This window comes from Podarcis pityusensis (assembly GCF_964106645.2).
Source record: "Podarcis pityusensis genome assembly, chromosome: Z".
Lineage (NCBI taxonomy): Eukaryota > Metazoa > Chordata > Lepidosauria > Squamata > Lacertidae > Podarcis > Podarcis pityusensis.
Genome location: NC_138044.1, coordinates 5,709,534 through 5,737,152, shown reverse-complemented (window position 1 = coordinate 5,737,152; position 27,619 = coordinate 5,709,534). Strand labels below are relative to the sequence as shown.

General features: G+C 45.1%; 1 protein-coding gene across 2 annotated transcripts in view; it reads right to left on the bottom strand.

The window, feature by feature from the left end:
- The window catches only part of BRINP1 (BMP/retinoic acid inducible neural specific 1), a 109,706-nt gene that overhangs the window by 60,705 nt on the left and 21,382 nt on the right, over positions 1-27,619 (bottom strand). For both annotated transcript variants that reach the window (XM_080990884.1, XM_080990885.1), the window contains exon 2: positions 11,927-12,194. In XM_080990884.1, coding sequence (XP_080847010.1) covers positions 11,927-12,144 — 218 coding nt within the window. In that variant the 5' untranslated portion in view covers positions 12,145-12,194. The remainder of the gene's footprint in view (positions 1-11,926; positions 12,195-27,619) is intronic.

Genomic DNA, 27,619 nt, shown 5'->3' with positions numbered 1-27,619 from the left:
AATAGAGAGAAATGGTAAGCCCACAACTTACATGCATTTAAATTGGGGAGTGGAAGGGGGCGGGCATCTGGGAAAAAAGACTTTGGCAATCCCACCCATTATTGAACCCAATGTGTTTTGACTATATGTGATATTGGCTTTAGGCCTGATCCCAGGAACATAATCCCCACATAAATTGTGGGTTTACTGCACTGGAAAACCAGAGCTGATACAAAACTTTGTGGGGCCTCGATCCAATTTGTGATGGGTGGGTATTGACACTGTGCTTCAGTGTGGGATTGTGGGAGACTCTGAATCACCCCATCAACTTGTTATTCAGCCCACACGTGAGACGAATGGGGCAGAGTACTAGACCCACTTCTTAAAGCCATGTATTTAAGATTGTTATATCCTGTCTTAAAGTCATCCATGACCATGACCACATTCTTTGGATTCGGAATCAAAAGGTTCTGAATGATAAGCAGTGAGTTTTAATGAGGTACATGCTTTATCCATATGTTGGGGGGGGGAGGTTAAATGGTGTGGGTTTTTTCAAGATAGGTAGTCCACATGGAAATGGGAATCAACGGACATGCAGGCACAGGCAAAGGGGCATAAAGTACATCAAGACTGAGCCATCTATCCCCACAGATCAGTTACACCTTTAGAACAACTCCAAGTAATCCAAGTGAGAAGGGATTCAGAAGTATCCCTGGTCTGAGAAACTTACCTGCAAATCCAGTTTGGGCAGAAATGCCAATTAGAAAGCATTTTTCCCCCACTTGCTTTGAGCCTCCTCACTCTAGCAAAGCTGGTGGCTTGTACTTTATGTACGTCACGTAATGCCAACAACACCATTTTATCTCTGAGGGCTTCCAGTGTAAATGACATGATTTTAACACACTGTGTCCATGTTCCCTCACAACAAGGCACTCCAGGGAAATCACAACTAAACAAGGTACACTGTGGCAATTAGTGACTGGATGTGGCAGTTGGGAGGGGGGTGAAACAGCTTCTTCATTTCAAACCTACTGAGAACAGCTTAAAGGAAAGAGTGACTCACAAAATGGAAAGTAAAATTTAAAAAAAGAAACACAACCAATGAGCTTAAACTGATTAGGAATGAGGTGTAATTTATGAGAAAATGCATCATATGTGTGAGACAATGAATGCATTTGGGCAATTATATACTGGCTTCTCAAGCTGAGATAGGAACACGGCTTTTTTTGTCCATGCATACAGCCCCTTTTCTCCTCTCCTTTGCAGCATGAACATGCAGACCACAAACCTCTGATTCATCTTTGTTTCCCATTTTATCAGAACAAGGAAACTATAGCCAGCAACTTCAGAATAAGGCACTACTGCTTGGTGGTGGTTGGAGCAAGGTGTTTGAAGATATTTGAAGATCCTGCCTTGTTCCAAATATGGTAACTATAGTTTCCCTGTTTGGAAACTGCAGTTAGCTAGAGACTTCTGTTCAGGGTCATGGTGATGTCCACCGCCAAAGAAAAGTGAAGGCCCAGGCAGGATGAAAATTGCAGGCCCTGGATTACGGAAAAGAGGGGATGAAATGCAAGGAGATTTTAGGACCTTGTACAAGGACTGAGGCAGCCTTGCAAGGGTTGTCAGAAGCCATACAGTTGACACATTAATTTAAAATGGGCATGGAGTCATAGAATTGTAGAGTAGCACAGGACCTGAAAGGTAATCTAGCCCAACTCCCTGCAATGCAGGGATCAAATCAATGTCTAAGCAGTGTCATGGAGCAACTGACAGAGCTTTGTGGTTTGGTCTAGGCTCTAGGGAATCAAGATGGAAGCTCCACTCCCATCTGCCCAGTTAAAGGGTCATTTTCTAGCAGTAGAAACTTGATCTGTGGGGAATGCCATGAGGAACATTACTCAGGACTGTCCTGATCCTCAAGGAGTTTGTGGACCAGTCATCAAAACGCTGACAGAAGATGCATCTCCTCAGGGTTCATATTACTCTGGTGCCACAGCGTTTAATTATAAGATTAAGGAGTGGATCCATTTCATCCTTGCCTGAGGGTTCCTGGGCTGGGACCACGACAGCTTCCTGGTTTTTATTATGTATCAAGACCCTGGAGTCTAGCAAGGACTGGGACACTGTCAAAGGCTACAATGCCACCTTCAGATCAGTTGGATTGGGTTCTTGGCGCTGAGCCTAATGAGATCAACAACCCATTAAATCTGATGCTGGCTGGCAGGCAGGCATCCACTGAACCAGATCTGAGAGTCCCAAGCCATGACCCTCACAGGTATCTTCCTCTGGTTCCAAGGAACTGAGTGTCTCCCACACCTCACTATTCCAATGGTGTAGGGAGAACACCATGTGTGGGAGACCTTGGAACATGGGTGTAACCAGGGTTTTTGTTAGGGAGAGCAGGCTTTTGGAGGGGGGCAGAACCTGCAATTTTTATTGATTTTCACTGATGGGAGGGAGCTACCCCCTGCCCCCCCTTCGTTATGCCCATGCCTTGGATCAAAGGATTAAGCAACCATCTTCAGGCCGGAGCAATGGCTGTTAAAGAGCCTGCAGTTCTCCAACAAAGAAGGTAGACCCTAAGGAACTGGTCTGGAAGCAAGGGCTCAAAAAGGGTCCATTCAGCCCCAGTCCTTATGGGAGAAAGTTTTTCACCAGAATATCATAATAATAATTTATTATTTATACCCCACCCATCTGGCTGAACTTCCCCAGCCGCTCTGGGTGGCTTCCAACAAAATATTAAAATACAGTAATCCATCAAACATGAAAAGCTTCCATAAACAGGGCTGCCTTCAGATGTCTTCTAAAAGTCTGTTAGTTGTTGTTTTCTTTGACATCTAGTGGGAAGGCGTTCCACAGGGCGGGTGCCACTAGCGAGAAGGCCCTCTGACTGGTTCCTTGTAACTTGGTTTCTCACAGTGAGGGAACTGCCAGAAGGCCCTTGGCACTGGACCTCAGTGTCCGGGTAGAACAATGGGGGTGGAGATGCTCCTTCAGATATACTGGGCCGCGGCCGTTTAGGGCTTTAAAGGTCAGCACCAACACTTTGAATTGTGCTTGGAAACATACTGGGAGCCAATGTAGGTCTTTCAAGACCGGTGTTATGTGGTCTCGGTGGCCGCTCCCAGTCACCAGTCTAGCTGCCGCTTTCTGGATTAGTTGTAGTTTCCGGGTCACCTTCAAAGGCAGCCCCAAATAGAGCGCATTGCAGTAGTTCAAACAAGAGATAACCAGAGCATGCACCACTCTGGCAAGGCAATCCGGGAGCAGATAGGGTCTCAGTCTGCATACAAGATGAAGCTGGTAAACAGCTGCCCTGGACACAAAATTGACCTGAGCCTCCATGGACAGCTACGAGTCCAAAATGACTCCCAGGCTGCTCACCTGGTCCTTCAGGGGCACAGTTGCCCCATTTAGGACAGAGAGTCCTCCACAGCTGCCCGCCTTCTGTCTCCCCAAAACAGTACTTCTGTCTTGTCAGAATTCAACCTCAATCTGTTAGCCACCATCCATCCTCCAACGGCCTCCGGACACTCACACAGGACCTTCACTGCCTTCACTGGTTCTGATATGAAAGAGAGGTAGAGCTGGGTATCATCCGCATATTGATGAACACCCAGCCCCAACCCCCTGATGATCTCTCCCAGCGGCTGCATGTAGATGTTGAAAAGCATGGGGGAGAGGACAGAACCCTGAGGCACCCCACAAGTGAGAGTCCAAGGGTCTGAACACTCATCCCCCACCACCAATTTCTGAATATGGTCCAGGAGGAAGGAGCGGAACCACTGTATAACAGTGCCCCCAGCTCCCTGCCCCTCTAGATGGTCCAGAAGGATGTTATGGTCGATGGTATCAAAAGCTGCTGAGAGATCCAGCAGAACTAGGAAACAGATTTCACCTTTGTCCCTAGCCCGCCAGAGATCATCGACCATTGTGACCAAGGCAGTTTCATTACCATGATGAGGCCTGAATCCTGACTGAAAGGGATCCAAGTGGTCCACATCCTCCAGGCATGCCTGGAGTTGTTCAACAACCACTCGCTCAATCACCTTGCCCAAGAATGGAAGATTTGAGACTGGGTGATACCTGGCCATATTGGCCGCATCTATAGATTGTTTTTTAAGAAGCGGTTTAATAACCGCCTCTTTCAGTGGGTCTGGGAAGGCTCCCTCACAGAGAGAAGCATTCACCACCCCACAAAGCCAGGATGGGCAAGGATCAAGGAGACAGGTGGTTGGTTTCACTCGTCCTAGCAGCCTGTCCACATCCTGTTCAAAGTTCCCTTTGGTGCTGCAACATCCATTCTTTCTGGAAGAAGTGTATCTCAATGGTACATAGCATGCCTTATATGTGAAAGGTCTCAGATTAAAATCCCTCAGAATGACCTGCTTGCCTTTCTGCAGTTTTGCCAACATCCCATGGGGTGTCCATGAAAACAGACAGTTCTCATGTTCTCATGTTCTCATGTTCTCACAGTGGCCAACATGTTCTCATGTTCTCACAGTGGCCAACCAGAAGCCTATGGGGAGACCCAGGGGCATAGCGTGGGTGGTGCCAGTGGGGCCATGGGCCAGGGCATGGATTTTTGAGGGGATGTGAAGCAGGCACCCTGGCAGGGGCTCCCACAGTGCCTGGCCTGGTGCTCCTCTCCTGGCCTCAGAGGAAGCGGGATGGGATAGGGTCACGTCGGCAGCAGGGCTGGGTAGCTAATGCTACACGGCTGGGTAGCCACAATACTATCATTGCTGTATTAATTACCTGCCCTTCATCCTAAGAACCATGGGCAGGTTACAATATTAAAACACATATCACATTGGTGTACAACACACACACACACACTCACACACACACACACACTCTAAAAAAAAACATTTTAAAAATCACCTGTAAAACATTTTTTTTAAAAAAATAAATAAATCCCAAAATGGCACTACTTTCAATATTTGCAGATGAAGCACAAGAACTTAGGAACAGAGACTTAATTCTGCATCTTGTAACTGCAACATGTTTTGCTGTTGCTAGGCACTGGAGGACACTGAACATATATGAAGTCTGATACACTTATTTTTGGGATTTAATCTTGATGGAAAAGTTGACAAAAAAGTACAAGAAAAGAAGACAACACAATAATCTGCAAAGACGTTTTCCACTTTCACTTCATCTACAAACTACACAAAACACAAGGAAACCTGTGAAACAACACTTTTTAAGTCATCAGCTATTGAAGTAAGGTTATATTTTGTTAAATCTAATACAACGGGATATAGTTGGGGCTGTTACGGTGGGGACAGGGGGGAACTTTAATTGAATGTATGCCTTTTCCTGTATTTTTCCTGTGTAATATATATAACATAGAATAACAATTAATAAAATTATTTAAAGTGAAGTGCCTGCTGAATTTCTGATGGAAAGCCAGGAAACCTACCACTCCCTGCTCTCCATTTACTACTTTATACCCCACTTGTGCAGGTTTTCCTCCCTTACCAGACTCTGGGAAGAGAGCGAGAGAGTTCTGACAGTGTCCCAGAGCCATTGTGTCAGCTTCCCAAGGCCAAGTAAGCATGGCAGCACCTTCTTTAACAGACTTTTGGAAGGAGGCGTGACAGCACTAGAATCCTCCTAGAGGCCAGTAAGGAAGGCACCTCCTCGCTTACCGGGGGTCTGGGAAGGTATGGGAAGGCCCCAGGGTCTCAGGGTCCCTCTTGCAACCGGCAGTGGTGGTTTCAGGGGCTCCTGACTTTGCAAGGTTTTGCCTTTGCATGTGGACCTCACATAAGTGGCAGGTACACTGTGACTGATTTGGCTAAATGCCCAGAGAACCTATCTTATGCAGCATCCAGCAAATGTGGTGGTGGTGGTAATAATAGGTCTTTGTTCTGATCCAGCTGGGCTGTTTCTAACATCTTGTGGCAAGCATTCATTTTCCACCCATAAAAATCATTTACACCTCTTTCCAGTAATATTTGTAACTCACAAAACATGTCAATTTAGTGCATGAACATCCGTCATAAATATGGGAAAGTATGACAGAACTGTTTTCTGATATTAATAAATGTATTCCATTTACCCACAAGAATGTCTTTCTTATTTTCCTTCCCCCCCCTTTTTTTTTGATCAATGTACCATGAAATGGCACATTTTTACTGTGAAATAAGCAATTTTAACCATGGAGGGGGGGAACCTTTAAAGAAATAATTATAACTAAACCAACCCTAACAGTTATTTAGTCAGCCAATTATAAGAGGAAATAATCTTTCCAGATGGAGCCCACAAATGTTTGCTTCATCTATATTTAGAGTTATGTAGCCTCTGTGCATGTTGTTGATTTTTTAATTTTTTCCATTTATTTATAATAAAAATTCCTACTCTGCAATTTCCTCTCCAAATGAAGGCGTCCATTACCATCTTTGTACGTGACCGGCAAGGGGAATATTCACGTTCACTTCCACAATGCAGTCAAAGGCAGAGCTTGCTATCACTAAGATTCCACAACTTCCACCCTCTAGAACGTTGTGTCCAGTTCCGGGTGCCACCTTTTAAGAAAAATACATAGACAAACTGGAGCATGTTCAGAGGTGGACAACCAGGATGAGGAGGGCCTAGAAACCAAGTCCTAAGAAGGTTGGTTTAAAAAAACTGGGTGTGTTAAAACAAGAGGAAAGATTAAGAGGAGACATAGCAATCCTGCCATTTCAGCGTAATTTTCTGGAGGGTAGGGTTATCCCCATGTAGAAGAGCCTAATAAGAGCTTGCTTGATCAGGTCAAAGGCCCATCTTGTTCAGGACTTTGTTCCCAGTGGCCAACTAGATGCCTATGGGAAGTTCACAAGCAGGACCTGAGTGCAACAGCACTCTCCACACCAACAATTCCCTGCCTACTGAGATCAAGCAGGGGCCTTCAATGTACTCTTTTTGGCACTTGCTAAAAACCTTCTTGTTTAGACAAGCCTACCCAGACGGAGGTGGCACTGTGGGTTAAACCACTGAGCCTCTTGGGCTTGCCGATCAGAAGGTCGGCGGTTCGAATCCTCGCAACGGAGTGAGCTCCAATTGCTCAGTCCCTGCTCCTGCCAACCTAGCAGTTTGAAAGCACGTCAAAGTGCAAGTAGATAAATAGGTACCACTCCGCCGGGAAGGTAAACGGCGTTTCCATGTGCTGCTCTGGTTCGCCAGAAGCGGCTTAGTCATGTTGGCCACATGACCCGGAAGCTGTACGCCGGCTACCTCAGCCAATAAAGCGAGATGAGCACTGCAACCCCAGTCAGTCACAACTGGACCTAATGGTCAGGGGTCCCTTTACCCTTTACCTTCACCTTTTACCAAGATGCTAAGAAACTGAGGTGATTTTAATCAGTTTTACTATTCTTAACTTTCGCATGTTTGAAAGTACCGGTACATTTGCAATTTTTTCCTTTATTTTACCGTTTTATCTTTTGTAAACCCTTTTTTAAAAAGAAATGATCAAGCAGTGTATAAATTTTATGAAATAAATAAAATAAACAAACAAACTCTTCTGCAGGGCCATTCTGCCTCCAGCAATGGAGGGAGAATGTAGCCAGCAACTGATAAGTTTATATTCTATGAATTTGTTGAATCCTCTTTTAAATCCCTTCAATTTGAGGGTTGTTACTACATTCTGGGAGCAAATTCTACAATTCACTTATATGCTTTGTCAAAATTGTGGGAGAATCTGAAGCCAAAATCGCAAATGCATGGTTGCTAGAGAATTACAGACAAGGGACTGTCTGATGTTATATCCTCTAAACCTTTATGGCAGAAGGAGGAAAAATAGAAAACTTACCGTATTTTTTGCTGTATAACACGCACTCGACCATAACACACACGTAGTTTTTAGAGGAGGAAAATCCGTAGGCATGCCACCCGTAGGCATTCCCTCCATAACACACACAGACATTTCCCCTTACTTTTTAGGAGGAAAAAAGTGAGTGTTATGGTACAAAAAATACAGTAATCATCTTCCTGTCGCAGCTAGGCCTGGGCGATATATCAACATATCACCCAGGACCAGTACGAGGGGCAGACTGTGATGACAGTTTCACTCAGTGGTATATCATGGGTGAAACTTCTTTCTGAGTCCCTCTTCTACCAGCGCCAAGGGAGAAACAAGCTGTAGCCGGGTGCTGGAGGCAAGGGGACTCAGAAGGCAGCGGTTTCAGTGGATATACCACTGAGTTGAAGCCACCATCATCTGTTCTCATACTGGCAGGAGAAACAAGCTACATCAGTGAGGTGCTGATATAGTTTGTTCCTCCCTCTGCCTCTTTAAACAGCTTGGCTGAGGGGGGCACCATTGCCCTCACCTCAGCCAAGTGGTTTTACAGAGCCCTCAACCTGCCACCAGCTCACACGAGCCAGCGCTGGGGTGGGGGCTCCATTGAGGTGTTCCTCCTCCTCGGCTGAGAGAGTCCTGGCTGCTCAGCTGGGAAGGCGCAGACTCTGTCACACTTCTCCCTTGAGGGGGGACAGCTGTGGGTGCGAGTTCCATTAGACTCCCCAACCCCAGCAAGGCAGCTGCGGCTGAGGCAGGCCTTCAGCCTTGCTTCAGCCTTGCCACGGGGGGGGGGGGTGAGGCTTAGCCAGGCGGTGCACCAACAACGTCAGGCCACCCTGCCTTGTGGACTTCACCCCGGGAGGGTGGGCTGTGTCTTTCTACCCAGGGTGAATGACCACCCCAGGAGGAAAGAGCCAGTGCACCTGCATGGACAAAGGCAATGCTTCGTCTGTCTTCAGGGAGTGGGGTGGGGTGAGCGAGCGAGGTTGCTCACGCCCACCCCCACCCCCCCAAGCCAGCAAAAGCAGAGGGAGCCTCAGGAAGGAGCCCCACCGTCCCTGCCACTCGTGTATTTTCAGCTGAAGAAAACTATCACAAACAGTACAGTGGTACCTCAGATTAAGTACTTAATTCGTTCTGGAGGTCCGTACTTAACCTGAAACTGTTCTTAACCTGAAGCACCACTTTAGCTAATGGGGCCTCCTGCTGCTGCCGCGCCACCGGAGCCCGATTTCTGTTTTCATCCTGAAGCAATGTTCTTAACCTGAAACACTATTTCTGGGTTTGCGGAGTCTTTAACCTGAAGCGTATGTAACCTGAAGCGTATGTAACCTGAGGTACAACTGTAGTATCATTCTGGAAACACTGTCCTTGAGACTTTTGGGACGTCTTCCATTGAAACTTTTGAAAAACTATTGAGAAAACTCTACTTTTGAGACCTTCTGTTGAAACCTTTGCATAACCATTGTGAGACTGACCTTTGACGCCTATCTTGAACACATGGCTTAACGTTCTGCGCCACTAGTCTGTTACATTGTATAGATGAATTCTAATAGATTTATTTCTACTTTTTGAATAATATCATCATTTTATTACATATGCTTTAACAGTTATTAGCCTACATGTTGTGTCTATATTTCTGTGATTGGTTCTCATTGCAACACAGGGGTTTGTTTTTGCACTCGTGTGCGAGTGGCAAGAACACCAGGGCTCACTCAGCTGGGGACAGGAGCTTTTCCACACACACACACCCCCAGCTGAGATGCACTGGCCCCAGCCCACAAGGCGCTGGGGTGAAAGTGCCTCAGCTCCAGCAGTGAGAGCTGAGGCACTTTCACCCCAGTGCCTTGCTGGCAGGGGCTGATGCAGTTGCTTTCAACATCATGGTTTATCGCCAAACTGCGATGTTTGGTTAGTGATACATCACGATGTTGCAAACCCAACATTGCCCAACCCTAATCACAGCACACTCTTCTTACCTTTAATGGGATAGATTGCCTGTAGGGTCTTCTCCACAGAGTTACACATCACTTTGAATTGGACTATTGTAACTATAAGAACTATTGCCTCACTGTTTTGCATCCCTAATCCTGGCAAGACTTATATGTGAGTAAACTTTACTTTTTTTTCTTGTTTACAAGTGATTTCTTTGTTAAAAGGGAAACAGAGATGGGAGATGATCCACATCTACCTAAGCATCTTTGAATATCATAGTTGTTCTAGGTTATACAACCTTGTCTCTAAAAACTTCTAAAGGTAAGCTATGCACAGGTGGTGATTTTTAAAAACTGTTGAAATAGGTATTTGCATTCTTACACAAGTAAGAATCTCTTGTATTATGAGAGGGGAAGGGGGGACTTTTTCCTATACACTGTCTCCACACAATGAATAATTTTATACACTTCTTTCATGCCCCTCTTACCTGCTTTTTCTCTAAACTAAAAAGCTTCAAATTCCTTCCATTATGAAGGAATTCAATACACAGAGAAATAATTGCAGGGAGGGGCATCATAATTCAGACCCCACATCACTGGCATAACAAATATTTCATATCACCCAAAACAGCATGGAACTAACACCAACTCCCATGAATGTACCATGCCTTCTGAAAGCAATCCTCTTCCATTCTCTGTGTCTTGACACAAGGTTCAAGGCCCCAAGTTCTCCATAAAATATAACATTATAAACCAATGAATAGAAAGTGATTCTATAGCCTCATTTGCCTTGTCCATTGACATATTTTGACCTGGGGTTGCATGGTTATTTATTTACTTGCTTTGATGGCTTACTTATTTGCTTATTTGACCACTTACACCTAGCAAAGTTTGAGGTGGCTTCCAATTTATATCTCAACAAAATTAAAACTAACCCTAACAATAAAAGTAAACAATCAGCAGTAAATGGGATGGGAAGAGTATCATAAAGCAAAATCATAAAAGAGTTTAATAAAAAAACCAAAACAGCAATAGTAGACTAAAACCACATCACCAGAGGCTCTGGTTTAACTCACACCCACCCACCCTGGGAGCCTTTACTAAAGCAAGATTTTTTTTTGGGGGGGGGCTCTCTTTGCACAAAAGTCCTCTCTCCTTGCCAACCACTTCTATGGCCAGTTTTTCCAGCTGATCCAATAGAAATCTGCAATTCTGAATTTGATCTAATTCTCTCCTTTAGGGCAGCAGAGCACTTAGAATCAAAGAATTGTGGGGTTAGAATGAACCCCAAGGTTCATCTGTTCCAACCCCCTGCCGTCCAAATGTCTTTGTCCTCTTCTATAGAGGTGTTCAGATGCTACAAGTGTACAGTCCATGTATCCATGTACACAGAGAGTCAAGATACACGCTTCTACCATAATCCACATGTATCCTTCAATGAATATACAGTTTCTGAATCTGTACACAATAGAGGAGCTGTGCAAATCAACAAGTGTCCACTCTTTCACATGTGTAGAGAATAGCTGTAAACGTTTTCCTTTTCCCTTATTCCAAATAGGATTCCTCGCAAGATAAGGGAAAAATTAGCAGCTATGGTGTAGAGACAGCTTGTTCCTGTGTTCAGTGCAACACACAAACAAGCCTCATGTGACAGTCCTTCAAGAATAGTGAGCGTGGCGGGGGATGGAACTCTCACTTCTCACAACTGGGAAACTACAGCCCTATCAATGCAGCTAAAGACTGCATTACCCATTTTTGCAGCTGCCATGCTGCCAGTCATATTCAGCAATTCTGAGCTCCTTTTCACAAGTCAGGCACCACCCGTCCTCTAGTTTGCAGCTGCGGGTTCGAATCCCTGCGACGGGGTGAGCTCCCGTTTCTCGGTCCCTGCTCCTGCTAACCTAGCAGTTTGAAAGCACATCAAAGTGCAAGTAAATAAGTAGGAACTGCTCTGGCGGGAAGGTAAATGGCGTTTCCGTGCGCAGCTCTGATTCGCCATTAGTGGCTTAGTCATCCTGGCCACATGACCCAGAAGCCGTCTCCCTCGGCCAATAAAGCGAGATGAGCGCCGCAACCCCAGAGTCAGCCACGACTGGACCTAATGGTCAGGGGTCCCTTTACCTTTACCTTTATCATCCATGTACCATTCAAAAGACATCAAAGGGAAGCTATTGGTTTAATGGAAAGCACCCCCAAACAAAAGATTCCTCCTTACCTGTATATTTTATACCGGGTTGTAAATCCCTGACGATGTCTTTCCACAAAGGATAAGTAGCTCCGCGAGTGGTGGAAGGGCCCTCTGTCTGAAATAAGCCAATCAAATTCCTTGGAGACATGTTGGTTGGTCGCAGCGGGTTGCTGGTGGGAGGGCTGTACTGTTATATGGTCCCATATAAAGAGGAAGTAGAGGAACTCAGCAAGCCTCCAGTTCATGCTTTTCTGTCTGCCTTTTTCCTCTCATTCTTGCTCCATTCTGTGGAGTCCTGTGTAGGGAGGGGAAAGAGGGAGGAGAGGAAAGGTGGGGAGGGAAGAAAGGAAAGAGAAAAACAGGGGCAAAGAAGAGCGGTTTCAGTGCTTGTTTTTAAATTATCAATAGGATATTTGCCTACAGTTTCCACTTGCGTTCATCCAAAAGTATTCAGGAACTCACACCCAAACACTTTCCATTGCTGAAGGCTGTCATTCTGCCTTCTGTATATGCTAGCCTGACTGTGTTCATTGGAAAACAAAGAGAAAGTTTGTGCTTTCAGCTAAAGATGTTTCATAAAGATAGACAGATTGAGAGTTTCATAAAAATGCATATTTGTCCTTATAACAGCACATCAGCAGTGGGGAAACAAACCTCAAAAGCTACAGCAAATGGAATGGCAGACTGTGTGTGACATGAGGCCTTGATGTTCATGCATGTGCACTGATGTGCATTTGATCTTCAAGGCACAATGTCTCTGTCTCTTCCTTGGAGACTGCATTCTTGTGCATAATAACTCAGTATGTTCAAGGGGTTATTCTCCAGCAAAGTGTTCTCCAAAGTGTTCTCTACAAGGCTGCCTTACCCCACATGTGCCCACATGACTGGATCAACCAGTGAAATTGGCACTACTACAGGTGTCACATAATGCCAGTTCCACATTGGTAAGAACCTGATTGTTTAGTATGGCAGTGACTACAACTTTGGAACTTCTTGACTATTGAGATCAAGAAGCCACCTTCAGTGTTCTCTTTTTGGTGCCTGCTAAAAACATTCTTGTTTAAACAAGCCTACCCAGATGCTTAGAAAGTTGAGGTGATTTTAATCCTTTTCAGTAATTTAACTTCCGTATGTTTTAAAGTAGGGTTGTGAATTTTTTGCTTTACCTTTTTTTCTTTTCTTTTTTATAATCAAGCAGTATATCATTTTTATGAAATAAATAAACAAACTCTGGGTCCCAGGATGTAGTTGGACTGCACGTCCCATCACCCCAGGCAGCTTAGCCAATGGTCAGGGATGATGGGAGTTGTTGTACAACAAAATATGCAGTGGCTAGGCTACCTAAATGCAAGGTGTTCTCTTTGTTGTCCAGTAAGGGCGTTAAGATCAACAAATAGGCCCTAGTTAGCCTTACAAAGGCATGATGCTTATCAGCTTCTTCACTGGTAATGCGGGTGTTGCAGAATATGCTCCTTGCTGAAATGTGAGAGGCCCCCATCCTCACTGCCATTCGTCTTGCCCTGTTTACACACAAGCAGTTTCTTGACCTCTTAACACAAGTATTTTGTTTTAATTGCACAGCATCTTTAATGGGATCGTTTTGTTGCTCATTTCAACACTGGTGGTTTGCATTTTAATGTTTTAATCATAGAATTGTTGAGTTGGAAGGGACACTGAGGATCATTTAATCCAGGAGTCACCAACCTAAGGCCCATGGGCCGGAAGCAGCCCCCGGAGGTCGTTTGACCAGTCCACGAGCCACCCCTGAACCGAGCCGCCTGCTCTTGCACTGCAGTAAACCGGCGCAGCGCAATGAGGGGACTCGCTTCCACTGTGCCGAAAATTGCGTCTGCACATGCACAGACACCAAAAATTGTGTGCGCGCATGTGTGACAGAGGGATTTCCATGGGCCCGATCCAGCCCAGGCAAGATAAACCTTGCCGACCCCTGATCTAATCCAATCCCTCTGCAATGCAGCACCCAATACTTAAGCATCTGAAACTTAAGCATCTGCTTAAAAAACCTCCACCACCTTCCAAGGGACTCTGTTCCACCGTCGAACAGCTTTTACTGTCAGAAGGCTCTTCCTGAGAGTTCAAAGAATAGAATTGTAGAGTTGTTAGGGCACACCAAGGGTCATCTAGTCCAACCACCTGCAATGGTGGAATCTCAGCTAAAGCATCCATGACTGATGGCCATCCAACCTCTGCTTTGAAACCTCCAAAGAAGGAGAGCCACAACCTCTCATGGGAGTCATTTCCACTGCCAAACAACTCTTACTGTCAGAAAGTTCTTCTGTATACAGTGGTAGCTCGGGTTAAGTATTTAATTCGTTCTGGAGGTCCGTTCTTAACCTGAAACTGTTCTTAACCTGAAGCATCACTTTAGCTAATGGGGCCTCCCGCTGCTGCCACGCTACTGGAGCACGATTTCTGTTCTCATCCTGAAGCAAAGTTCTTAACCCGAAGTACTATTTCTGGGTTAGCGGCGTCTGTAACCTGAAGCGTATGTAACCCGAGGTACCACTATATTTAGTCAGAATCTCCTTTCATGTAACTTGAAGCCATTGGTTTGAGTCCTACCCTCCAGAGCATGAGAAAACAAGCTCATTCCCTCTTCCATGTGACATCCCTTCAGGTATTTGAAACTGGTTATCATATCTCCTTTCAGTCTCCTCTTTTTCAGGCTAAGCATACCCAGCTCCTTCAACTGATTGTCATAAGACTTAGTTTCCTGTTAGATCGGTTCATTTTAAAATGCAGACTGAACATAACTCTGCTCCATCCTGATACTGAATTGGAATTTCATTTCTTGTTACTTGAAGCCATTCTCCGGAGGAGAAAACAAGATTGCTCCATCTTCTATGTGACAGCCCTTCAGATATTTAAAGATTATCATTTCTCCTCACAGTCTCCTCTTCTCTAGCCTAAACATATCCAACTCCCTCAACCGTTCCTCAAAATATTTGGTTTCGAGACCCTTGATCATCTTGGTCACCCTCCCTTGCACATGTTCCAGCTTCTCGATATCCTTCCTAAATTGTGGCACCCAGATCTGGACACAGTACTCCAGGTGTGGTTTGACCATGGGAGAATAGAGTGGTACTAATATCTGGACATTATACTTAAGTTGATGCAGCCTAGAACTGTTAGCTATTGACTTACATTAAACTTCTTTTCACAAGCCAGGTGTCCCCCATCTTCTGGGATTGTTTTATTTCTTGCATTTTAATTATGTTGTATTTTTCATTCTGTGTTTTAACAACATTGTGCAACTTTTGATTTTTTCTGTTTAGAAAGTAGGTATCAAGCAATATATACATTACTTCTACTACCACCAGTGCTTTTATTCAAGAAAATAGGTGCCAGAACTCACCATGAAGTTGTTACAGTAAGTCAGTAGGTGACTCGGGCCAGATTCCAATGCCCCTGATTATTTTACCCTGCAAGTAAAACAAAGGGGCCCCCACCTCCCTCATTTTTCTTAGATTCATGCGGATGGCTAGGGCAGCTTGGAAGGGCCCTTGCACAATCGTGTGTGTGAATGCAACAGTAGATGCCTAGCTGGAAAGTTTAAAGGCCACCATTACTACACAGGAGACTGACTGAAGAAAAGGAAACACAAATTAGCCACGCCCAGTGATGACTAGGAGTGGCTAGTTGCTAGGTGGAGTCATAGACCTTTAAAAAGGTGTAGACTTGCACATGCTGCCCAGCTTCTGTTATGACTTCAAATGTTCGTTTAGGGCTTCTGAGAAGTACATAAAGGCAAGAAGAGGGCAGGGGGAGCACCGGCCTACAACGGCACCCACCTGAAAGGTGCTTCAACTGTGCTCCAGTGCGCTCTGACTGAAAAAAGCACCGACTACCACTATGAATAATATTAGTAATAATGGCAATTCTTTTACAAAAATATCTTAGGTAACAGGTTGGGGGAGCCTGTACTACAGCAGTATTCTTTAACTTTGGGTTGAGGCACATCTATCCTACTCTCTCTGTAGTTTTAGATGGTTAGTTAAAATACATCTTTTTTTGGTGATGTTTAGAGGAGAGACTTGATTGAGGCTACTAGTAATTTTCCTCTACTGCTTTGTTATGTGTTCTTTATAGGATTCTGTTATGAATTTTATGTGATCACTTTAAGAGACCACTACGTGAAGAATCAAAGTGGTGACTTCCAAAGTTGACAAGAAATGCTATCAGAAAGTATATAGAAACTGTCAGAGGCACATGAATCTAATGAAATGTCCAAGGTTTTATGATTGGAATGAGTGTAGAACTCAGAATCATTCTGAAGGGAGTGGGCATGCTAACTGTAAGCTAGCCCTGCACTGAGCAATTAAGAAACAAAATGCAATTAAGCATCGTCAGAAGTAATTAAGTAAATAAGTTGAGTAATTAAGCTTGTGATTTGTGGGCTATATCACCTGCACAAATAGATTTTTGTCATAAAAGGACTATAATAGAGAATGGGACTTGGAGGGAGGGAGAGGGAGAAGACGAGGTTACTCCTCATCTTCAAAAAAGGGGGGGGGGAGGAGAAGACCCAGGTAACTACCAACTGGTGAGCTTGACATCGATACCAGGGAAGGTCCTAGAACAGATAATTCAACAGTTGGTCTGTGAGAATTTAGGAAAGGATTCTGTGATTACTAAGAGCCAGAATGGGTTTCTCAAAAATAAGTCATGCCAGAAGAATCTCATTTCTTTTTTTGATGAAGTTACAAGCTTGGTGGATCAGGGGAGTGCTGTGTATCTTGATCAGTAAGGCTTTTGACAAAGTCCCCCATAATATTCTTGTAAGGAAGCTGGTAAAATGTGGGTTGGACAAGGTAACTGTTAGGTGGATTTGTAGCTGGTTGACTGACTGAACCCAAAGAGTACTCATTAATGGTTCCTCGTCATCCTGGAAAAAAAGGGACAAGTGGGGTTCTGCAGGGTTCTGTCCAGAGCCTGTTGTTCAACACCTTTAGAAATGACTTGGATGAAAGAATTGAGAGGATGCTCATCGAATTGCAGATGACACCAAACTGGAAGGGATGGCTTATGCTGCAGAAGACAGAATCAGAATTCAAAGTGACCTTAACAGATTGGAGAACTGGGCCCAAGCTAACAATTTTAATTTCAGTAGGGACAAATGTAAGGTCTGCACTTAGGTAGGAAGAACCAGATGCACAAATAGAAGATGGGGGACACCTGGCTTACTAGTAGGACATGTGAAAAAGATCTAGGGGTCTTGGTGGACCACAGGCTTAACATTAGTCAACAGTGTGATCTAGCAGCAAAAAAAGCTAATGCTATCCTAGGCTGCATCATCAGAAGTATAGTGTCTAGATCAAGGGAAGTAATAGTACCACTCTATTCTGCCTTGAACAGACCACACCTAGAATACTGTGTCCCGTTCTAGGCGCCACAATCTAAGAAGGATGTTGACAAGCTGGAATATGTGCAGGAGGAGGGCAACCAAGATGATCTAGGGTCTGGAAACCAAGACTTATATGGAATGCTTAAAGGAGTTGGGTATGTAGCCTGAAAAAGAGGAGACTGAGAGGAGATATGATAGCCATCTTCAAATACCTGAAGGGCTGTCACATGGAAGAGGGAATAAACTTGTTTTATCCTGCTCTGGAGGGTAGGACTTGAACCAGTGGCTTCAAGTTACAAGAAAGGAGATTCTGATTAAACATATGGAAAACCTTTCTGACAGTAAGAGCTGTTTGGCAGTGGAACGGTCTCCACCAGGAGGTTGTGGACTCTTCTTCCTTGGAGATGTTTAAGCAGAGGTTGGACGGCTGTCTGTCATGAATGCTTTAGCTTCACAGGATACCCAGAACCAAAAAGGTCCCTATCTCAGAGGTCTCAATTCTATTGCAGTTTTTGAAAACAGGTAAGAAACAGCAGCAGTTATTTCCAAGCTGTTGTTTCTTATCTTCTCCATTCCCTTGCGCAAACGAGTGAGCACCCTGCCCCCAGCTCTCCGTGCATGCATGCCAAAGAATGGAGGAGTTTGGTGTGTGTGAAGATGACCACAATTAATGGCTGGTTTGCAAGTCAAGTCAGTATTTGTGGACTCCTGCTCATGGTTTGAGGTCATCTGCATACACAGGGACACATAATGCCAGCACATGGCTTTCTACCTATCTACAAACCCGGGGGGGGGGGGTTACTCCTCAGAAGACTGGCCTCATTATGGGCTAAACTTCATGTGCTGGAGAGGCATAATCAAATTGTTGTCATTGCATCTGGTTTGGCCCTGAGTAGGTGAATGACTGTCAGTCAGTGTAGTCCACTCATGTTCTAAAGAGGGAGGTAAAGAGGGAGATAAGTTGATAGTAAAGAGAACTCAGGGGAACTCAGGCCTGGGGGACAAATGTATATAAGGGCATTGGAACTCTCCATAGGCCATGCCACTCACTGACACCTTCCCACGCCCCTCCCCCATCCCACCTGCTGGTTTATTCAAACAAGGTAGGATAAGAAACCATGGATTGATCTTCAGTTCTTTGGGTGAACTAAAGTTTAAATTAACCCTGTTCAGATGAACAATGCAATGTGTTTCATTTCAAATGGAAGTAAATGCTTCTGATATCCTTGCAACTATACCAGAGGAGAAGCCTTGAGGGAGGGGGTGCACAAGCTTGAGACTTGTGCATGTAACACTAAACTATGGTTTAGCATTATATCCAAGCCCTTCTATAGTCGGTTACTGAAATGGCTATTGACCATGTTTAGTTGAATTACTGATCCAGACCTGAGATTCCCACCTTTGCATTAAGTTTTGAAACACCAGGTCAGTGCTCCTTTACATAAAATGCCCCCTTTTAGAGGGTCATTACAAAGCTCTTGTTTCATATTCCAGGCCTACCCTTGGCTCCTAACATCAGACTTAGATGTCTACTTCTCTTCAAACAAGATGTTCTCTCACTTTCCCAGCCTCACATAACCTGTTCTTGCTAGATTTGGGGGAATCAGAGATTATAAAACTCGATAATGAAACAAGCTGCCTCTCACTTCATGTTCACACACAATTAGTCTATGTACGGTTGTTCTTATTTTCATGTCCCACATTTCATAAGACACCCTCACCCCCGCAATGCACAAAAGAAGAAGAAGGTCACAGCTTCCTGTGGCTTTCACTGGAGAGAAACAGCTAACGAATTGCTCTTGGTAGACCACTTTGCTGCAGCTCTACTACCTGCCTTCAGGGCTACATAACATTCTGAAAGGTAAAGAATTGAAAAATGAGTCAGCTGAAGAGCTGGCATTGAGGGAAGAATATAAGGTGGTCTGAAAGGAGGCTCTAACACCAGCTGAACCTCTCACTCTGAGACTTACATCCAGTTCACCAGGTCCTATGGGCTGACCCAGCTTGGATGTTATGCTTAAACCAGTGTGGTGCCTGCCAGAGGTTGTTGAACTCCAACTCCCTTCAGCCCCACTTAGCATGGCCAACGGTCAGCAATGATCGGAATTGGAGTTTGACAATATCTAAAGAGCACCACATTGGCCAACATGCTAAACCATTGTTAAAAATGATGCGAATGAACTACAGCAAGCCTCAGGGTCGCATATTTTCCCCCTCCAATATAATTGTGAGGAGGAAATCGAAGTTTTTTCTCCCATTTTTGCATAGCCACAGTTTCTTCAACCATCTGAACTCAGCGAACTGTGGTTAATGTAAATATAATTTTATTCGAAACAAGCAAACTTCAAAGCTGGCTGTGAAGCTGGCTTGTTTAAACACAAAGGTACCATTGACCACGGTTCAGGGTGGGTATGGAGAACCTGTGGCACTCCAGATGTTGATAGATTCCAAGTTGCATCGGCACTAGCCAACATAGTCAGTGGTCAAAGATTATGGGAATAGAACTGCCACAGCATCCAGAGGGCCACAGCTTCCCCAACTTGTAAGGGAAGCTGAAGGATAGGGATTGGCTGAAGGTCACCCAATGAGCTTTATGGCTGAAGAGAAAGCTTTGCAGCCAAACAGAGATTTGAGCCTGCACTTCCCCAACAAAGTTTAACACTTCCAAACCATTGCATCAACTGGTTACATATACATGTACACACATGCACACATACCACCACCACCACAGCTCTTTGTGTGCTACAAGCAGTGTAAATTATTCAACCAGCAAGAACCTATTACATCAAAAATCACTTTTAACATGAGGAAAAGCTATCTGGCCTGGAGAACAGATGTGTTCCTTCTCAGGTACTTTCAAACTTCAGAGGGGTATCCTAACCTTGAATTCTGCTCTGACATATATCAGACACAAATATTAAGTGTGGAATGTGTTTTGGAGTTTCTCTCATCAATCAAGCTTGCTTTCTGTTGTTTTTTCTGTGTTAATCCAGATATCAGAATGTTCTTTCTCTCTCTGTGACAAGAAGAAATTGCAGTCTCTACCAGTTGCCTTTGCAAAATGTGTAACAGGATACAGGGTTGAGGAGGGGCAAGGTGCAAGGCAGAAGTGGGAAAGATGGAGTTTGTATTGATTCTTGGCACATGCAGAGAAATATGCCCTCCAAGAGCCAGGACAGGTGTATTGTACTTCTGTGAAACACTGAAGGTGTTAGGGGCAATTCAGCTGCAATCAATGTCCCCCAAATGCTGGACTCTGCAAGCAAGTTTGAAAATAACAGAAGACAGGAGAGCCATTGCCACTTTAAATTAAAGTGTGCCATTTAATGTGTGCATGTGTGTGCGTGCACACAGGAGTTAATGAAGCACAGGGGGCTAAATAATGGTGGCATTGTGTCAGCAGGAGGGAATGAGTCCAATTTTTCAAAGGCAACTGGTGACCAAAAATGATTGCTTTGAACACCCATAGTAAACATGACTTTTATTATGTAGTTTTGTTATATTGCTGGTTTTTGCGTAACAAATAAATAGGGTATGCGGGGGGAGGGGGGAGATGGATTGAAACCATGGTGTGAAGCAGGGGGCTCTTAATACTTTGCTCCATAGGTCTGGAATAATAGCAATAATAACATTGTTATAGTTATAGTTGTTTTATTTATACCCCGTCCATCTGGCTGGGTTTGCCCAGCCACTCCAGGCAGCTCACAGCATATATTGAAACATACTAAAACATCAAACATTAAAAACCTCCCAATACAGGGCTGCCTTCAGATGTCTTCTAAAAGTTGTGTAGTTCTTTATCCCCTTGACATCTGAAGAAGGGATGGTGCCATTACCGAGAAGACCCTCTGCCTGGTTCCTTGTAACTTTGCCTCCAGTGAGGGAACCGCCAGAAGGCCCTCGGCGCTGGACCTCAGTGTCTGGGTTGAATGATGGGGGTGGAGATGCTCCTTCAGGTATACTGGGCCGAGGCTGTTTAGGGCTTTCAAGATCAAAACCAACACTTTGAATTGTGCTCGTAAACACACTGGGAACAAATTAAGATTTTTTTAGCCACTCCCAGTCACCAGTCAAGCTGCTGCATTCTGGATTAGTTGTAGTTTCTGGGTCACCTTCAAAGGCACTGCAGTAGCCCAAGTGATCCAACCTCCAACTGCCTCTAGACACTCACACAGGACCTTCACTGCCTTCACTGGTTCTGATTTGAAGGAGAGGTAGAGCTAGGTATCATCTGCATACTGGTGAACGTCCAGCCCAATCCCCCTGATGATCTCTCCCAGCAGCTTCATGTAGATGTTGAAAAGCATGGGGGAGAGGACAGAACCCTGAGGCACCCCACAAGTGAGAGCCCAGGGGTCTGAACACTCATCCCCCACCACCAATTTCTGAACACGGTCCAGGAGGAAGGAGCGAACTACTGTATAACACTGCCCCCAGCTCCCTGCCCCTCTAGATGGTCCAGAAGGATGTTACGGTCAAAGGTATCAAAAGCTGCTGAGAGATCCAGCAGAACTAGGAAACAGATCTCACCTTTGTCCCTAGCCCGCCAGAGATCATCAACCAGTGCGACCAAGGCAGTTTCAGTCCCATGATGAGGCCTGAATCCTGACTGGAATGGATCCAAGTGGTCCACATCCTCCAGGCATGCCTGGAGTTGTTCAGTGACCACCTGCTCAATCATTTTGCCCAAGAATGGAAGATTTGAAACTGGGCGATTGTTGCCATATCGGCTGGGTCCAAAGATGGTATTTTAAGAAACAGTTTAATAACCACTTCTTTAAATAGGTCTGGGAACCTCCCTCACAGAGGGAGGCATTCACCACCCCACGGAGCCCATTGCCCAGCCCTTCCCAGCTCGCTTTTATTATCCAGGATGGGCAAGGATCAAGGAGACAGGTGACTAGTTTCATTCGTCCAAGCAGCTTGTCCACATCCTTGGAGTTAACAGATTGGAATTGATTCCATGCAACTTGACCGGACAGGACTCTAGCACTCTCCCAGCCTGGCCCCACTACCATGGTGAAATCTAGCTCTTTCCAAATCTGAGTGACTTTATCTGCAAGAATTCATTGTAGGAGATCTTGGGGTGCTCATCAGGCCCCGATGACGAAGCTGGTTCCATTAGATTGCAAACCACTGAAAGAGTCTCCTGTTGCTGTTTTCTGCAGATGCAATTAGGCAGTGAAGAAGGTCCTCTTCGTCATCCCTATCACCACTTGGTAGGCTCAACGTTGAGCTCTTACCTGTGCCCGATCTGATTCAGAATGAGTTTTCCTCCACCAATGCTCTAGCCATCTCAGCAATTGTTTCATCACTCTCAGCTCCCAGGAAAACCATGGGGCTGTCTGGGCTCCATGCAACTGGAGAGGGCACTTCGAAGTCAGATAGTCAATAGCCCTGGTTAACTCTGCATTCCAGTGGGCCACCAGGGAATCAGCTGAAAGGCCATCAACATGGGATAAAACATCTCCTACCACTCTCTGGAAACCATTTGGATCCATTGTAGCAGGGCGGACCATCCGAATTGGTCCCACCTCCCAGTGGAGGCGAAGGGTCACAGAGAAATCCAGTTGCACCAGGAAGTGATCCGACCATGGCACTTCTTTTGTTTCACTTTTACTTAGTGTCAGATCACCCACATCCATAAAGGTGAACACCAGATCGAAGGCATGTCTCTGGCTATGGGTTGGGCCAAACTTATTCAGGGACAGCCCCATGGAGGCCATGCTTTCCACGAAGTCCCGAGAGGCTCCTTGTAAGGTCATGACAGAATGTATGTTAAAATCTAGGGTTTCAGAGGACATATTCTCACCCCTACCTGGAGATGCTAGGGACTGAACATGAGATCTTCTGCATACTAAGCAAATGCTATACCACTGAGCTATGGCCCTTCCATGTAGCTGATAATGGCTGAAAACACCAGTGCACTGGTGTTAAAGGTTGCACTGGAGAGAGTTTGATCACACACACCTTCCTACTTTTTAGCAGAAAGCATTCGCCCTTAAGTTCACTCCTAGGAACTCCTAGTGAACACAGGTCTTTGTCTAAATATTGGATTGAGGCAACGCTGAACAGCCATAAAGTTATCCAGTTTGGGAATACACCTGGGAGAAACATTGCTTTTATACAGGTGATCCATAATGCTGGCATGAAATCAAAGAATGCATATTTCAGCACCATCCATTCTTGATAAGGAAGATCATTCATCACCATCAAAAGTGGAAGGAAGGGCATAGCAGCAAGATGAGACTCCGAGGTCTTCATTACAACCCCATTATCTTAGGGATGGGAAACCTTCCTCAGCCCAAGGGGCCACATTTCCTCATTGGCAAACTTCAGGGGGTGGCATATGGTGGATGTGGCAGAAGGTAGAAAGCGGGTAGGGTTCTCACCTTCACACAACAAGCTACATTACAGAAAATCAGAGCTTTACACACACGCAAGCTTCCATCCAGGCAAATAAAAGGCATTATCGCAGTTCAGTAATACATCCTACCTGGCTGAAGTACTCAAGGAAGGTGTGGAGCAGGGCCAGAGGGGGTGTGCCTTGGGAAGGGGGCATGACCTTAGGGGAGGGTCACAAGGGACAAACAGAAATGCCCCGGGGGGGGGCTGAATGTACCCTCCTCACTCCTCATTTATCTTTTCCTGCGTCTTTTTCCTGCTTATCAATTCTCTGCCCAAGCAACAATTTTTCCTGTCGAAAGTGAGCAGGTAACTCCAGCCGCATCTTGGACCTAGGTGTTAATTCATCAGCAAGCACTGCACAACAAGCCAGATGGCAGAGTATTCCCTGCCAGCATGCAAGGCCTGCTCTGCCGTGGGCATCTGCAACCCGTCTCATTGAATATGCACAGTTGCCTCTGATTTTGCTGGAGATGCCCTAACACAGAAGACTCATCCAGATGAATTAAACTCTCTGGAGAATCGGGCATGTCCACATTCGAGACATCTGACAAGGAGCTGTCAAGAAATACCCATTCTTTTGTCTTACATTTAACTGAAAATGAGGTGCAATTCCCTCAAAGCTCTGGGGCAACTCCCACAGTGCCATGGGAAGTATATTCCTTTTCAAACTCCCACCGAAAACTTAAAGCTCATGTGTTTCCCATGTTGCAATGAACATGGGGGAGGGGAAGAATTCAGCAATATACAGGGCTTGATTGGTTGGTCTTGCAGGATAGTTCTCTCTCTCCGTCCCCAAAAAACTGCCCCCCCACCTCACACATATATCTAAGAAAAAAGATAGTTACCATCTTGGTTTTTTAATCAGTGGAGGGCAGGTTGTTGTGTTCTGTGGGAAATTGTAGGTGTGGGTTTACTATAGTAGTGACCCTTGGTAGTAGAATTGGGATGTTCCAAACTCACTCTACTTCTGTTTGTGAAATATTACACTGAGGTGGACATACATCAGACTGTTGATTGCTCTTCCCCACTTTCAGTGGCCAAAATAAGAGTTATACTAAGGGCCCCTGAACCAGCTCTTAGTAAGGTGCAAACTGGTGTGTGAAACCAAAGTAAACTATGTGACTGCTCCTCAGTTTCCCTTCCTCTTCTCTCCACCATCAGAAGAAAATCACACCAAAGGGTACACTGCATAATGCGCTCTCTCTCTCTCGCTCTCTCTCTCGCGCTCTCTCTCTCTCTCTCTCTCTCTGTGTGTGTGTGTGTGTGTCCTTTCCTTATCTGTTTCTCTCTACAAATGAATGAGAGATGTGGAAAAGGATCCTTCTTTCACACTTGCCCTCCAGCATGGCCCTCCTCTGTATAATTCTAGCAATTCACACATGTACTGCCCCTTATCGCAGATTCCCACATGCCTACCACATTTCCTTCCCTGGTCCCATACCCTATAAGCATTGGTGTCACTCATTCTTATCTCTGTATTTATGTCTGTCTTGTCAACGGAGGTGGTGTTCATACCTGACAGTGCCTCTTCCCCCACCCCAGGCCCAGGGACACATCCTCTCTTCCTTCCCTCCCCTTTCTTGCTTCTCTAAGTGTCTGATTATTCCATCTCTGAAGCTCCCACCTTCTCTACAGCTGTTTCCCCTTTTATCCTCTTCCATCTGTTCAAAGCTGAAACTCCATGTTCGCTTAGCTTTTATAGTTCTCTACCCTTAACTATCTGTTTGACTGGTTTTTGTTTGTTGGGTTTTGTTTTGTTTTTTGCTAACCATTGCAGACACTGTTTTTATCTGGATCTAAAAGCATGGCTGTGCCAAAATGATGCAAAATGACTAGGAACTCATTTGTACTCCCCTCTCTTCCGACCCCTCCCGCAAACCTCAGTGGTGCCGCCTTGTTTTTGTTAATCTTTTGGCTTCATTAGAAAGTGGGGTGGGGGGGAATCTTACTGGTGTTTTGCCATCTGGAGGGAAAGGCAGGTAAAACTGAGGGAGTTGGCAGCAGATTCAGGACAGACCAAGAGAAAAGAAAAGAGAGGACTTCTTCAAACAACATAGAACTAATGTACAGAAGGGGTTGCAATGTGGCACCAATGGGGCACTTGAGTTCTTTTCCGCAATGCTGCCCGTCCTCTGAGACACCTCCACTCACTGCCCTCCCGGGTCATAAGGGGTGAGGACTGTTACATTTTCCCCCTCCCTTGAGTAGTACACAGGGCTGGAGGAGAAAGTTGGAAGAATGACACTCTTTCCCTCTTCCCTCTTCATCTCTATGTGTTTTTCAAGGCTTGTATTAACTCTGCTGGATCTGAGCTTTATTCAGATGGCTTGGAAGAGTGAAGCATGTGAGTGCACACCTTCTCCTTCCATAACTCTGGTGGTGGAGGCAGAGGGGTGGCCAGATGGGGTGGGCTCAGCCGAAAAATCCAAATGTGAACCCTTAAAAAGATTGGTGAACCCTGACTTGTGGAATGCACTGCCCATGGCAATGGGCACTAAGTAAGGTGGCTTTCAAATACAAATTCATGTCTAAATGGAGCCTCCATATTCAGGGACAGTGTACCCCTGAATGCATGCTACTGGTGAAGCACAGAAGGAAGGGAAGGTTATTGCCTGCTTGTGGGCAATCTTTGGGAAGACCTTTGCAATTAGAGACACTACACTTACAATTTGCATTTGAGAGTTAGAACGGGGGTGGGGGTGGGGTGTCTCTATGGCCACACTGGAGTCATTTGCCCATTATGCCAAGTTGCCCTCCCATCTCATTTCTGCACACCATAGGCAAGCAGAATATGGAATGCATTGTCAGAAGAAGTTGTGTTGGCCACTGAGTAAGATGGCTTTAGGTTATTGTCAAGGTTATGAGGGATGGGATAGGATCTATCTGCTGATGCTACTCACGAAGATGAAATGAACCCTTCTGATTCTGAATACAAGTTACTGATGAAGAACAGACGAAAAACCTTTTTGTTTAGGCAGATTTTTTTGTTTCATTTGATGCTCCTACTTTATCTGCTATGCCTATCTCTGTTTTTATTATATAATATTATATATATTTGGGGTGTTACTGTACTTTATGGTTCAGAAGGGGTGTAACTTAGGGCTTATCCACAGTTCCTCTTCTCCTACTGCTTCCCCTCCCCCCCCCCCCCCGGAAAAACTGTTCTTGGATGTCAGTCTGATCAAACAGCAATTCAGGTTTTCCCCAGTTTGACATTTGCCCTAACTTAGAGCTAAAGATCAGGTTTTTCCTTGGGGGTGGGGAAACAGGGCAAGGGAAAAACTGGTTGGGCTCGTGCTTTCTAGGCATGAGACAAGCAGAAGTGTGGATGAGCCTTTTGTGGCAATGATCTACTTTGAATGCAAAAGGTCACAGGTCCGACATTTTCAGACAGGGCAAGGGCTGCCCTCTGCCTCAAAACCCGGAGAGCTGCTGTCATTCAGCATAGACTATACTGAACTAAATCACCCAATAATATTTAAAAAGTCACTTATCCTCACAGCAAATAATTCCAAAGTTGCCAGGAACAGAAAAAAATTAGCTATCAAGTGCCTGGGGGAACCAGGAATGTTTTAAAATTAATCCAGCAAGTTAATAAAGAGAGGGTCAGACACACCTCACCAAGGAGAGGATTCCATAAACAGGATGCCACCACCAAGAAGGCCAGTGCAAACCAGGTAGCACCCAGTGGCAACATCACCAACAGAGAACCTAACTAGTTTAGAAACCTGATGCTCAACTAGTTTAGAAACCCGCTGATCATAGGGCCTGATATGATTGGTAGTTTCCCACCAGAAATCTGCTTTTTGTAAACCTGACATTTAGAGACCTGATGAAACTTGTCAATTTTTAGGCCCGAGATGGTTGATACTATAGAAAGTGTTCTTTTATGTACATAGGTTCCAAGTCATTTTAGGCTTTGTATGCTGGTACGCCTAGTGCTACCG